The 13,836-nt window shown below is 44.4% G+C and overlaps 1 protein-coding gene across 1 annotated transcript in view; it reads right to left on the minus strand.

Moving 5' to 3' along the window:
- The window catches only part of syne2a (spectrin repeat containing, nuclear envelope 2a), a 74,480-nt gene that overhangs the window by 22,037 nt on the left and 38,607 nt on the right, over nucleotides 1–13,836 (minus strand). Inside the window, 24 exon segments of the mRNA XM_070988094.1 lie at nucleotides 1,199–1,382; nucleotides 1,479–1,612; nucleotides 1,914–2,078; nucleotides 2,658–2,813; nucleotides 2,897–3,052; nucleotides 3,349–3,525; nucleotides 3,668–3,817; nucleotides 4,418–4,600; nucleotides 5,013–5,145; nucleotides 5,921–6,120; nucleotides 6,935–7,066; nucleotides 7,217–7,387; nucleotides 7,653–7,838; nucleotides 8,548–8,640; nucleotides 9,216–9,416; nucleotides 9,531–9,680; nucleotides 9,892–9,978; nucleotides 10,438–10,579; nucleotides 10,661–10,755; nucleotides 11,126–11,530; nucleotides 11,667–11,744; nucleotides 12,280–12,381; nucleotides 13,107–13,196; nucleotides 13,488–13,670. Of these exon segments, the coding sequence (XP_070844195.1) occupies nucleotides 1,199–1,382; nucleotides 1,479–1,612; nucleotides 1,914–2,078; nucleotides 2,658–2,813; nucleotides 2,897–3,052; nucleotides 3,349–3,525; nucleotides 3,668–3,817; nucleotides 4,418–4,600; nucleotides 5,013–5,145; nucleotides 5,921–6,120; nucleotides 6,935–7,066; nucleotides 7,217–7,387; nucleotides 7,653–7,838; nucleotides 8,548–8,640; nucleotides 9,216–9,416; nucleotides 9,531–9,680; nucleotides 9,892–9,978; nucleotides 10,438–10,579; nucleotides 10,661–10,755; nucleotides 11,126–11,530; nucleotides 11,667–11,744; nucleotides 12,280–12,381; nucleotides 13,107–13,196; nucleotides 13,488–13,670 (3,753 nt within the window).

Here is a 13,836-nt window from a genome sequence, read left to right on the forward strand (position 1 = left end):
TGCTGTATGTCTTTGCGCTCAGCTGGCACATGTGTATGTTACTAAAAGAAAATGAATAAAAAGTAAATTAAAAAAAAACAAACTGTCATTTTGAAACATTTTATTGAGTATTTTACAGCTTCGAACGCGGCTCAGCCAATCACAATCAAGGACCGGAGCGATCATGTTATGAATGCTGCTCATACTGTGACCTGTAATTCATCAGTGCACCAAACATGAGAGAGCATAGCTGCTTTTTTCCCTCTTGAAAAACAGAAATCTTGTTTTCCACGAATGGCTCTGACTCAAGTACTCCAAAATACACTTTTCAGTGTATTTGTGAAGAGGGTGAAAATGGAAAAAAAAATGAACGGACGGACCCATGAATAGCGTGTTTTTCTTGCATGAATGTGCAAAACAACATGTAATTCAGCATCTGTACTAAATAATAGATCAGGTGAATGAACACGGAGCAGACCACGGCTGATATTTCCGTCCATGAGTGCATGCCGTCTGCTCCTTTCCAAGAATCGGAGACCAAAGACATTAAATTGTGAATGTGAATGCATCGAGCCTCTCAATGGGCACCAGGTTTCAGGATGAGTCAAGCAGGAAATCTGATGATAAGCTTAATAAGCATGTTGCCCGACTGCCTGCTCTCTGTGATCTTCACCAACGCCAGAAATGAGTTTCAATTCAACTGCCGAAAGGACATCGAATTCTCAGATGTTTGTTTGCCCTAAATAAACTGACTGTTGTTGATATCAACATACAAAAACTTGGAACATTTTGATCAGCTTCCCACAACCGGCGGAGGAAGTTCCTACTTTTTCAGGACAACTCAAACCACATTATTTAATGCTGCTGTCGGATGCAATATGGAAATAAATGCACCACCATGCAAACACAGAAATTGTGTCTTACTGTAAAAGATACTGAGCATCTTCACACAATTTTTTTTAACAAAAGACTTTTGTGTAAATGTAAAAAAAAAAAAAAGATTATCAGCTGATACAGATATAATTTAGATTTTACACTATGAAATACGTTAATTATTATTGGCTCTAATATCTAATCTAATATCCTATATGATTGTATTGTAGATGTAGAGCGATGCTATCAGCTGCCTGATTGCAAATCAATTAAAACCAACAATCGCACACTTACACTAGGTCTGCATATTCCAACTCTGCTGAAAGGACCCTGAACTCACCTCCACTGAGTGAACCACGGCCTGTGCGTCCTGTTGAGGTGCAGATCTCGCCAGCTCCTCCCACTGACGCCACAGCTCTTGCAGGTGAAGGAAGCATCGATCAGAGAGGCGAGCGAACTCCTGCCAGAGGGACAGCGTCTCTCCTGTCTTCATGTGCTCGTCCTTTAGCTCCTGCACCACGTCCTTCCACCTGACACACGACACATTCGTCCTCTAAGACTCTATAAAGTTTATCCATAAATGCGCTGCATGTTACTGCGATTACGCCTCAGTATTCTGTTCTGACCGTTTGCGCTCTCCTTCCATTTGATCGTGCAGAGCCCGAGCTGTTCCACGGCAAAGAGTCTTCACCAGAGTCTGATAGGATTTGTCCACAGATGCCCAAACCTCTTCCCCTTTTCCAGCCTGCTCCTGGAGTAGCTGCACATGAAAAACAACTTTCATATTTTCACTTCAGAGGTGCATTTTCTTTCCCGAAACCTGTGCACAGTGCCTGGCAAGTGCGGAGAGCTTGACGTCCATGAACGCCACACCTTCACTGAATCTGTCAACACTGGATGGAAGCGCTTTTAACGTCATGCATTTACAACCGCCTCTTTCAGAGCAACTTCTTGGCTTTCCAAAATAGTCGCTTGTAGACCATCATGTCAAAATGCAACATGTAGCTGGAAAGCAGTTACGTGCACATTATGTGTACATAATGATCAGTGCTTTTGCTCACCTGGAGGAGGTCCATGTATCCTTCTGCCTGCTTTAGTGAGAGCAGAGGCTGATGCTGCAGAGCACAGTGCACCCTAGTGGTGTGCAGAGAAACCTCCGTCAGATCTCTCTCAAAGCGCTCCCACTCCTCCACAGTCTGCTGCAGAGCTGGTCTCAGAGCCCCCAACTGCAAATTAGCACAGAGGAAGACAGGATGCTGTTTGGCGATGCCATGGCCAAAGTGTTAGCAAACAGCTACTATGGCTAATGTGTTAGCATACAGTATTATTAACTTGACATGCCTATTTTACATCAGGAGCAACTTCAGTCTTTATTTGGGGTCTTGTTCCTGGCCACCACACACTGAAAGTCAAACATTCACTCTCCTTTGAGCTCAGTTTGTCTTTTCAAACGCAATAAATAAGACGGGCTCTTTAGCCTGCTGTGTGCTCCACTTTGTTCACTAGCTAGCATTTGAATGCTGTTTGATGCTGGGCAGGTAATGTACAGTCAGTTTATCACTGCTTTTCAATTGGGAGTAAATCAAAACTGGAAAGGCTGGAAAACCGAAACAACTGCCTCATCATTATTCATATAAAAATATACAAGCATGAAACAACTGATCTGGTTATTTACTAGACATTTCAATTTAGAAATGCCATGTTTGTAGTTTATTTGAAAAGGCATCTTAAATGTCGAGATAAATAACTTTAATTCACTTTCTTCTGGCACTGATGCTTCCATGTCTTAACAGACGTGTTTTTACCTGCTGACTAAGATCCCCACAAGCATGACAAGCGCTCTCTGTCTGGCCAGAGAAGGCGATATCACAGGGGTGACCCTCTTCCTTCCCAACACGCACTCGTGTGGCTTTCAACTCCTGCAAAGCTGCAGCCACCTCCCTCACTCTGCCCACAGCGGCCTGGAAGAAAAACAAAGCAGATCAGAAGACAGCAGCGAGGGAGACAGTTCAAACATTCACCTGCTTACAGGGTGTTTCTGTACCTCCAGCTCCTGCAGAGCCTTACGAGCCAGAGTTTGACCGCTGGGATGTTTCGTCTGACTCAGCTGCTTTTTGTGCTGCTCTATCCAGCCACGAAGACGCTGTAGCCGCCTCTCTCTGCCTGCACAAGTGTGATGCATCTGTTCAGCTTCACGAATCTGGGGGGGGGACACAAAGCCAAACAGTGGCTGATTCATGTGTAGGAATAAAAGCCATAAACGAAAAGTTACGTTTCTTGTAGTGAGTTTGGAGAGTCATGCAGCGCAAGCTTTTTCCACCACTGCTGGCAAAAACTGGATCAGATTTATGGTTTTTAATGGATTCCAGTGATTACATAAATCACAAGCCAGCTCAACATAGTTTTAATAAAAATATTAGAACAGAAAATAAAGAGAAGGTTTGTTGGATCGCTTCATTTCAGACTCTACTGTACATTCGTAGCTGAAGCACAGACCTGGCTCTCCAGCTCTCTCTGAAGATGAAGACACTGCAGCTTGAGAGCGCCAAGTGTCTCTGCAAACTTTGTATGTTCAGAGCGAAGAGCCTGGACGTCCCCTCCCATCACCCGAGGCCCAGACTGGCACAGGAAATCAAGAAGGAGCTGCCCGTTGACCATGCCTGCCTTTAGCTCCTGAGAAAGAACATACAGAGAATTCAAAGCCAACACTCACATTAAAGAAGAAAAACAGAGCGGGTTGCCAGTTTTGGTCAGTTAGACACAGAACCACTGTTGAATGAGTCGCACAGGAATAAGTGGACAGTGTTATTAGCACCTGGTACTGCTGCAGGCTTTCAGTGATCTGAGCGGCATCTTTGACCCTGAGGACCGTTTCTTTCTCCTGGTTCAGCCGAGTCTCCAGCTTCTTCATCCAGTCCTCCAGGTCAGACAGCAGCTTCCCCGGCGGCCATGCTGCCAGCAGCCGCTAACAGACACGACGGAGAAAAAAGCGATTTTAACTTTCTACCTCCTTCATTACATCAGTTGTGTTATCTGACTCCTGTCTTAATCACTTTGTCTTAGGTGGATAAGATCTTTTCATCCTCTCCAGAGGTTACTGCCAAAATGAACCCTCTGCCAGACGAACCTCTGATCATTATAATGCAGAATATCTGGTTCCTTTCACTGGTGATAAATGGTGCAGAAAAATTAAAAAGTGTCCTTCACCTCCTTTTCAAGTCCTCCCGAATTCCCTGTCCTCAATCACCCCGAAGCTGATTTCCACAGGGTGTGCACTCCCCTTCACGGGAGGGGTTTCTCAATGCCTAATTATCTTTGAAAAGTAACAGCACTTCCAAGGAATTTGGATGATTGCTTTTTAATTCATTGGAGGACTGGAAAATAATAGTTTATCGGACATTTGGTCCAAAATTTAGAAAAACTGAGCCACTAAAAAATGTGCTAAAGGCTGGAGATCACTGTGACCGTCCAATCATTTAAGATAGTCACACCACAGTGGAACCTTCCTCCTACGGCTCTGTGTTTGTTCTCCAGCAGAGGCGAAAGCTCTTTGGGAACGCTGTACCTGCTGCAGCCGCTCTTGTATCTTTGAGAGGTCAGAGGTCAGCCGGCTCCAGTCGACCTCCAGCTGGGCGAGTTGAGCTCTCAGTCCGGGACAATCACCTTCGCTCAGGTGGAGCAGCTGTCTGGCTCCTCTGGATGCGGACTCCCTCTTCACCGACATGGATTCGGTCTCCATGGAGAAGTCCTGGTGGAAGTGGTCAGAGCCAGAAAACATGTCATCATGTGTGATTGATGCCTTTCAAACTGCTGCCTGAGTTTCAAATTCATGTGACGTCCATTAGAAATCTCTCTGTCTTCCTGTTCCTGACTGTCAGTGATATGAGTGCTGTCGGTTTGTAACGTGCTGTCATTTTTCTTTGACTTTATGTCAGTGAAGCTGGAGTGGTGCACCTCAGGAGACCCATTTAGTCATGTGAAACAGACAAATATATTTTAAAACTGGCACGCAGGTCTGAACCTGAAACGTTCTCCTGCAGATTTATGCTGCTTTCAGGGTCTGAAAAAACGTGTTTTTCCTGGGTGAAGAGGCCACAGAGGACAACTGTCAGCGTCTGTTGATGATGCATGAATGCGCAGAGCAGATGTGAAAGACTTACCAGCAGCTCGATCAGATGGTCGTGGATACACTCCTGGTTCAGGTCAGGGGAGTCGGCCAGGTTAGACCAAGTCTTCAGGTGTTTGCTGGCACCAGTCAGCCATTCGCTGACCGAGGCAAAGTTAGTCTGGAACCTGCGAGGAGGATGAGGAAGATAGATCATCCAGTGAAGCAGAACATGCTGCTGAACAAAGAGTGAGTTAAGGACTCAGGTATGGGTCTACCACTGCAGAGGGTTGGCGTGTGTTTAATCTGTTGTGGTGTCATGGATTTACATTAGAGTGTAATTTATGAATTCATCCCTCAAATTTACAGACTAAATGGCAGGAAATATTTCTGAATATAACCAAAACCTAATGCAGCAGAACAGGGCCTGTAAAAAGCCGTATCAAGCCCTTGGAGATTTCACACTGTGATGGATGTGAGCTCAAGCTTTTCTCCGTCTCTGAATGCGCCTCACTGCTAAAGAATTCGACCCAAAATGCATCCATTAACATTTTTCACTGCAGCCTCCATCATTCTCCAAGAGGAGATGAAAACAACTGGAAATAAAAAGTTATACTTGTGCGAAACAGATTACTGAGATGCAAATTCTTGCTCTCACAGTACTCACATGTTGATGATCCTCTTGAAACTAGAATATATTAATTAATTATATTTTAACATCCGTACAAAATCAAGACTGGGCACACCTTTGCAGTGCAAACCCCACATACATTCAGACATGCAGTATAACCTGGGACTCCATCAGGTAACACTTCATCCTGGATGTCTGGGTGTTGTTTTTACTCCCTTTTGAGGCTCTGGAGTAATCAGTGACTTTGGCACGTGTGCAGGCATCGACTTTCCTTTTTGTTCCACACAATGAAATGTGAAACTAACAGATAGATAAAGTCTTCTATTTCCCACCTGGCCCAGCTGTCCTGGATGTCTCCGCAGCGTTGAATCTCCTGCTCTGTCCGCCTGTATGCGCTCTGCCATCGCAGCTCCAGGGCGCCTCCTGCATGACTGACTGTGGCAGCAAACTCTGGCTCGGCCTGCAGCGCCTTCTTCTGATCCAGGAGCAGTCCTAAAGCGGCCCTGCTCTCATCCAGCTGGACCAACGTTCGCTGGGTGAAAAGGAGAAGCAACAGTGCTTATGTCGAGTTTGCGTCAATCTCCGCGAGATTTCTCTCGACAGGCCAATTCGACGCTAACATTTGACAGCATGGAGCAGCTGTAATGTAACGTAAAGACGTGGTGGGTTAAGGAGTTTGTCAGGAAAGTGAACAGAGGAAAGACACCCAATCTGCCCGATGCCATCTGAGAAACGATAGACACCAACAAAGGAAAGAGAGCAGTTCAAAAGAGACCACCACGGTCCTCAGTCTGGCTTTCATTACTTGTTCAGGCAGAACACACCCAATTATTCTTTGTATTCTTTCCAGGAAGAAGTCCACACCAAAACAGCTTCACACTCAGACTCTCATTCTGCTGCCATGTTCTTTATTTGATGCAGTACCTCAAACAGTAAACCTTAAATCTGTCATTCTCTCACAATCAGCCCAAAAAACAAGCCTTTTTTCACAAATGTTCAAAATAAGCTCATCATAGCTGCAGCAGAAAAATAAGCTCAGTACAACGCAATGAGTGACTGTGCTAATGCTATCACTGCTAACTGCTTCACCTCCATATGAAATTAAACATACTGTATGCACAGTAGTTCAGGCTTGTTCTCTACAGGCTGTTGAAGGCATGCAGGAAACTCGACAGTTACACAGTGGACAAAACATTATATTGCAAACTTATTATAGTAGGGAAAGAGAGAGAGGCAAAGCGAACCTGAGACGGTGATTAAAGGAGGTACATGAAGCTGAGGAGATGCAATAAGTAAAAACAAAGTGAAAGAAGGGCTGAGATGACGTGCAGTGTGGCAGAGTTTACCTGGCAGCCATCACGTCGGCGCTGCACTAACTTCTCATCGTCTCCCTCTGGTTCCCCGCTGCTGATGAAGGCTTCAAGATCATCCAGCAGCCTGCTCAGTCCACCGCAATTATCCTCCCACCGGGTCCACTCCTGCAGCAGGTCCAACCACAAACCCGCTTCATCAGTTTGAACTTTTCATGTGTCAGCACAAACGTCCAATACGAGAAATTATCCCGCAAGAAAATTCACTTTTGTTTATGTATGAGTTCATATGGCCCTCAGCAAATGTGCACTTCAAACCTGGATCCTCCTTTGAGAAGCCACTTCCTGTTCCAGAGCCTGTTGCTGCAAAGCTTTGGCTCTGGCTTCCAGCTGTACCCGCTCATCCTCTTGACACCCGAGTGCTTCTGGCTCACGTTGGAACAGATGCTGCACAAAGGCCAGCTGAGACCCGAGGACCTGCAGGAGCTTCTGGATCACCAAGAGACCAGAAGGGAAATGGAGTAATTGCAACACAGGACTGATCAAAAAGGGAAGGTAAAAGCCGACGCTGGATGTGACTGAGGTCTAAATATCTTCATGCTAAGTCGAATCATTCCTTGTTTTAAGTTGTTTTTACACTGGACGCCTCTTTGAAAGGCATCACGAGGCTTCTGCGCACTCTTGGGAAGGTGCCTATCTAAAACCTGGGCTTCCTCTGCCTGTTGAAGAACTTGTTGAAAGCGCAGTGAGATACCTTGCGTCTGCAGAGAGCGGCTTGAAGTCGGCTGCCGCTGTGATCCCGGCTCGTCTGCCCTCCTCTTATGCATTCTTCACCCAGTTCCAGGAGGCGAGTTATCCCCTGAAGCAAGGAGCGGGAGGTTTGCTGTAGCTTGGCTTTTTCCCCTGGACTCTCCCTCAGATGTCTGCCCAGCACACACTGCTGAGAGATGCAGGAAAAGCACAAAGTTTAAGGAAAACACTGTTAACTTTTGAAACGCAGATCCTGCATCGCCCCTGCTTTGATATGTGTGTCGAATCAGGACTGATGAGCTGCTGTTTTTTAATGCTAGGTGTGCAGTCAAAGACATATTTTAGTGGGTATTATTTGAACTGGAGAACTTAAAAATTGCCCATTATGATACACAAAAAGCACAATCAAAGAAATGTCTTAAATTAAGGCTTGAAGAAGAACAAAACTGATTTGTTGAAGGCAGAATTTCTTTGTGTGTCCAGATAAACATGTTTGTTTTTTGTCTAACTGCACTGCTGTAAAGATAACTGTGGATTCTTTGACACAAGGTATTTTTACTTGTTTTAAAAACCTTGTTCTGCTGGCAGTTAATTTTGCTTATTTTATGCAACATTTCTCCCATTTCCTTGCTTTTTCTTGTTTTTAAAGGCTGTTTTTGCATTTCCCCACGAGTCATTAACATGAGAAATCACAATGCAGCAGGTATGACCTTTAAATAGTTGAAATTTTGTCTTTTTCATAACAGCTCTCCCATTAGGGCCTTTCATGCAATGTGAAATTGTTGTTATGAGAGTTAAGCAGAATGTCTCAGACACAACATTTCATACCAGCGTACTTAGAAATACATAGGAAAACGTGCACAAATACACACACAAAAGAGCTGCAAAGCACTGGTTACCTCCAAACTGGGGGCATCCTTTATACTGGGGAATATCTCACTTGGCCCCAGTTCAAACTTGTCCAAAATACACAGCTGGTTGGAGGAGAACTCCTGTTTGAGAGCAGTGGTGGAAACAAGTATTCAGATCATTTCTTTAAGTACCAAAACCACAAAGTGAAAATCCTGCATTTAACATTTTACTTATATAAAATAAAGAAATCATCAAAATGTAATTACATTAGAAAAAGCAGTAATAGTCACTGTGCAGCAGAACTCAATTTTACATTATTATTCATTATTATTATTGATGCATGGACATCATATTTCATTAACTGACGGCAGGTTTACATTTCACACACAAAACATACAGAGAAGCTTGCAGCGGTATCGGTGAAATAAATGTAGTAGAGTAAAAACTGCATTATTCCCTTCTGAGGTGTAGTGAAGTAGAAGCATGAGCTAAGAAAAAGTACAATGGAAAAATGGAAATACAAGTACAACAAGTACAAGGACTTCAAATTTCTACAGCCATTAAACATAATAATAATAAATCACATCCAAAGCTGAGCAAAAAGCATAAGTTTTTTAAAAGCTGGTTGATTTGGTGAATGGTAATTATCAGTAGGAGGTGTGAAAAAGGGCATAATGTACTCCTGGAATATACTGAACTGATCTGTATTTCAAACCTGATGTTGAAGTGCGATGCCCTGATGTTCAAAGAGCTGACTGTGGGATGAGGTGAAGACTGCCTGGACCGTGTGTAGGCCGTCCTGAAGGGAGGTCAAACAGCGGAGAGCTTCTGGTTCTTCCCCCGAGGATGCAGATCTGGCCTCTGACTCCACTTTACGCAACAGCTCAGCCAGAGTCACCAGCTCAGTCGATACACACTACACAGGAAACACAGGAGAGGAAGAAAAGGTTCACAGATTAAAGATTAGATTAAATAATACAGGGCCACCAAAATGTGCAGTCATGTTGGCTGTTCCGTCGCAGTCAGTCACCTCCTGCTGCAGCAGCCTTAGCTGGGGGTCACTTTCACCGCCAGGAGTCAACAGAAGGTCCGTCAAGGCGTCCAGACAGAGGAGGACCCTCCGGGCAGCCTGGTACAGCTCCTCATTCGCACCTGGATGTGAACCACCTGCAGAGCTCACCTGGGAATCAACCACACACACAGTGATCGGGCTAAACGCACTCATATGACATGTTCGCAGTGAGCGAATCGAACCATCAAAGCATTTCTTTAAAACCACGTCAGCTGATCATTGGTGGGACAATTTATGAAAAACACAGAGTGTAAAAAAAGTCTCCGCCTCTCGGAAATGCACAGGTGTGTTAAAACCGAACCTGTGTGACTGTACGTACTGTCTGTCTCAGCCCGGTGATGGACTCGTGTGTCCGCTGCAGGACAGCAGAGGCGGATCCGGTCGGGACCAGTTCCCTTTCTGGAACCTAAACAAAAACAGAGACAAGTACTGCAGGGCGCATGGAGGGACTCATCGGTCAGAGGACACTCATTCATTCATTTTCCTACCAGGACAAATCCTCACTCACAATAATTCTCCATCTATTCCAGCCAATCACACTGTAGATTTTTCATGATTCTTTCTATTTCTCCCCCGATTACAGAAAACTAGGAACTTAAAATCTCTCAAACTGGAAGGAGCAGAGACAAAATCAGCTCTTCCTCCTCCTCCTCCTCCTTTACTGCAGTACCTGCTTGCCAAAGGTTTATCCCACCGTTGCCCTGGAAACAGATGTGATGATGGTGGAGATGGTAGCCTAGCATCCACTTAGAAATCATTTTGCTTCTATCTATTGTGGTCCCATCTCACCGCTCATCCACATCACATCAGTCAGAATCAATCTGCCTTCACCATCCTAAAAAAAGAAACTATCCTGTTGTCCCACCTTTTCATGCGTCCCTTCGTCCTCTGAGCTCAGAGTTCGCTGCTCCTCCTTAACTTTTTGCAAAGTGGTCAGTTTCTGAGAGATCTGGGCATGAAGTCGGCTCCACCTCAGCTGCTCGTCGTCCTCTTCATGTCCAGTCAAGCTAGAGGACCACACAGCACGTCTGAGTCTACGGTAAGCTACTTACTTGTGGGCGAGTCATCAATTTCAACGTGTGTTTTACCTGATTATCACCTCAGGCCACTCCTGGGATCCTTCCACCACACTGCTCTGACTGGCGCCGTCTTCATTTTGCTCCTTTAACACGTTAGGAGCATCCTGGACGTTGAAAATAAGCAACGGAAATCAGGTTACTTCAACGCCATTTTCTTATCGTTTCTATTGTGGTTTAATTAAATGTCACATAAAAGAAGCATCAGATTAGACATGATTCACGTTCAGACTTAATCAGTGTTAATTTAACACAACGCATGTGAATCAAGCTTTTAAAAAGTTGAACATTTGTAGGAAATTGTCAGAGGGCAGTATTATTTTTATAGTCTTTTTGTATATAATATAAAGTTGATTTTAATTTGCTCATCTTCCACCTCTCCTTTCTCTTCTTGCTGGCTGTAACCACTAAATTTCCCCAGAGTGGGATCAATAAAGTTTTATCTTATCTTATCTTAAAGGGCGCCTCTTTTCCTGCTCAGAAACTTACCGGAGCTGTGGACAAAGACAGGTCTTTGTCTCCCTCTTCTATAAACTCAGCCGATGCTCTCGTGGCAGGGAGCGGAGTCACAGGTCTCGCAGGAATCAGTCTCGTGTCTTCCGCTGCAGCTGCTGCCTGATGGGACGTCGTTTGAGGGCGGGGGACGAGGGTTTCACGTGCCTGTGATCGGTGCTGGTCCGGGGCGGCAGCGGCAGAGAACTGGTCTTCAGCTGCAGCGAGGACTGACCCAGCTGTCACAGTTTCAGGCCTCAAGGCTTTGCTAACATGAGCTTTGGACTCTTTTGTTTCAAGGCCAAACGTTACAGACAAAAGCTCAGATTCAGCAGCTTTTGAGCTCGTCTCCATTACAGAAGAAAGCTGCCCAGCCGGACTGTGCGGCGTCTGGAAGACAAGATTACAGAAAACAGGCGAGGACGGACACCTCTTTGAATTAAAAACATATCAGTTTATCCATATGAGGCTGACTAAATAGTAGATAAATAGTAATCCAGTCTCTGAAATGAAAAACAGAATCTACCTGAGCCTCTGAGAGCAGTTTGATTTCAGCAGTATCCTCACTTTGCCCATCAGACGAGTTGAGTGTGTCCTCTGGGTCCTGACAAGTTGATCAGATCATTTATATGCACACACACACACACACACACACACATGCAGGTATACATGCCGTTCTCATTGTGTGTCTGTGTGTGTGTGTGTGCAACATATTTCAAGCAGCTGCTTCTGACAGTGCCAGAGTAGATTCATGAGGTAACAGGACATCCTGCCTGATAAAGCTTCATCTAAACATGCAAAAAATCTGCTGAAATCCTCCACAACACACGAAAAACAAACAATATTACAGCTGGAAATTATGAAGTGGATCAAAATATGAAGAAAGGAGGAAAAACGAAAGAAAGAAGAGCCCAAGAAATGTTGAGTTTCACTCCAAAACTCATCAAATTAGTTTGTGTCAATTTCTCATCAGGTCTTAAATGTATTGATGTGTGAGATTTGCACTTTAAATTCAGTTATTTTTAATAATAAAGTTTCAGCTTTTACACTGATTAATGTGACATTTTGGAATGAAAGCCAAACTGAAGGAGGAAGCCAGAATCATGCTCCCCTGAGCTGTAAGTATTTTTCAGATTTACCTCGGGAAGACTGCATGTTAGTGTGTCAGAGGACGACGAGTGACAACTCTCGTTCTCCTCATCCTCCTCTTCCTCTGAATTAGACACCTCAAAAGCCTCCTGCTTTTAGTGATAAGGGTGAATGTTATGATCAAAACTGTCATTTCAAGGCAAGTGGAACAGCAAATTGTCTTTCTGTTGACTCCTCGTAGCTCAGTTTACCTTTTCCTTCAGGTAATGCTAAGGCTGGGTGGTGAGCAGAGGGTTTATTTGTTCAAGACGGATGCCACCACGACTCCATTAGCAGCCACACATTCATTAATTTCTGCTGTACTTAGCACTAGTTATGTTTTTATTTAACATGGAACCTGACAAATGTGATTTGAAGCACATTTAATGAAGCAGTTTCACAGTTTAAATATGCTGAGTGACAAGAAAAAGGCCTGACTAATGGAGTCTAGTGGAGGAACGCATGCTAATTTAATGAACAAAAAGGATTGTTCATTTTTTGGGGAAGATTCGTAATAGGCAGTTTGTACCCAGGAAGCAAATATTCATTTAACTGCTATTTGCAGTCTCAACCTGGAAACCAAAAGCTGTGCTGAAATGAGCTGAACTGAGTGCAGGTGATTGTTCTGGACTTGGGTATGTACAGGCGGGCACTGATTGAATAATTCCCAAAAAAACAACAATAATCAGTTTGCTGCTGCAAATTGTCAGCATGAAATGATTAAAGAGGACACGTTTAGTGGGTTTAACTCCACAAATCATTGATTCAAACATCTCACTTGTGTTATTGTTTCAGCTGACGGTGAATTGGACCTTGTTATGATCGTGGTCATTATTACCTGGACGCAGTGTGCGGATCTGTCCAGCTGCTGTGCTTCTTCAGGAGCGTCAGAGACTGTGGCGAAGCACAGCCCCTCACTGATCTTGTTCTGTGTTCGTCACAGAGACGAGAAACACAGAGGGACAGAGTGAAAAGTGACAAAAGGTGATACACTCTGCTTCTTCTTCAAGCATGAAGAAACATTACATAAAGCTACAACTTACTTACGCTAACAAGAAACACGACCTCTTGCTTAATTTAACTCACAGTTCAATGTGAAGTAATACCAACAAAATAGGTGATATGACTCACTCATGAAACATTTTCTGTTGAACCTCGCTGCTTTTCGACAATAACAAATCAAGCCAATTATTTTTTCCATCTGCACTTCATGCTGTACCTCCAGCAGCGCGGCTTGTTGCTGTGTGAGTTGTTCCAGCTCCTCGAGGGGCTGCAGGAGCAGTCTGGCTCTGGAGAAGACCAGCAGGTTCTCCTCTGCTCCCTGAGGGAGGTGAAGCTCTCCTTTGCATCTCTCCATCTCCTCCAGTGTCCGCCGCATCGACTGCATGCTGGCCAGGATCACCTTCAGGGTGAAACGGAGAAACTGGTTAAACTTTTTGAACACTGTGAAACCACTGCTTTATTTTAGTGGACGTATAGAAAGAAGTTGTGGGACGTCATGTTACGTTTAAGATATTTTTACTACTGTTGGCATGTTCCATGTGTGCCTAGCTATCGCAATCATATTC

Source organism: Chaetodon trifascialis, chromosome 19 (genome assembly GCF_039877785.1).
Source record: "Chaetodon trifascialis isolate fChaTrf1 chromosome 19, fChaTrf1.hap1, whole genome shotgun sequence".
Taxonomy (NCBI): domain Eukaryota; kingdom Metazoa; phylum Chordata; class Actinopteri; order Chaetodontiformes; family Chaetodontidae; genus Chaetodon; species Chaetodon trifascialis.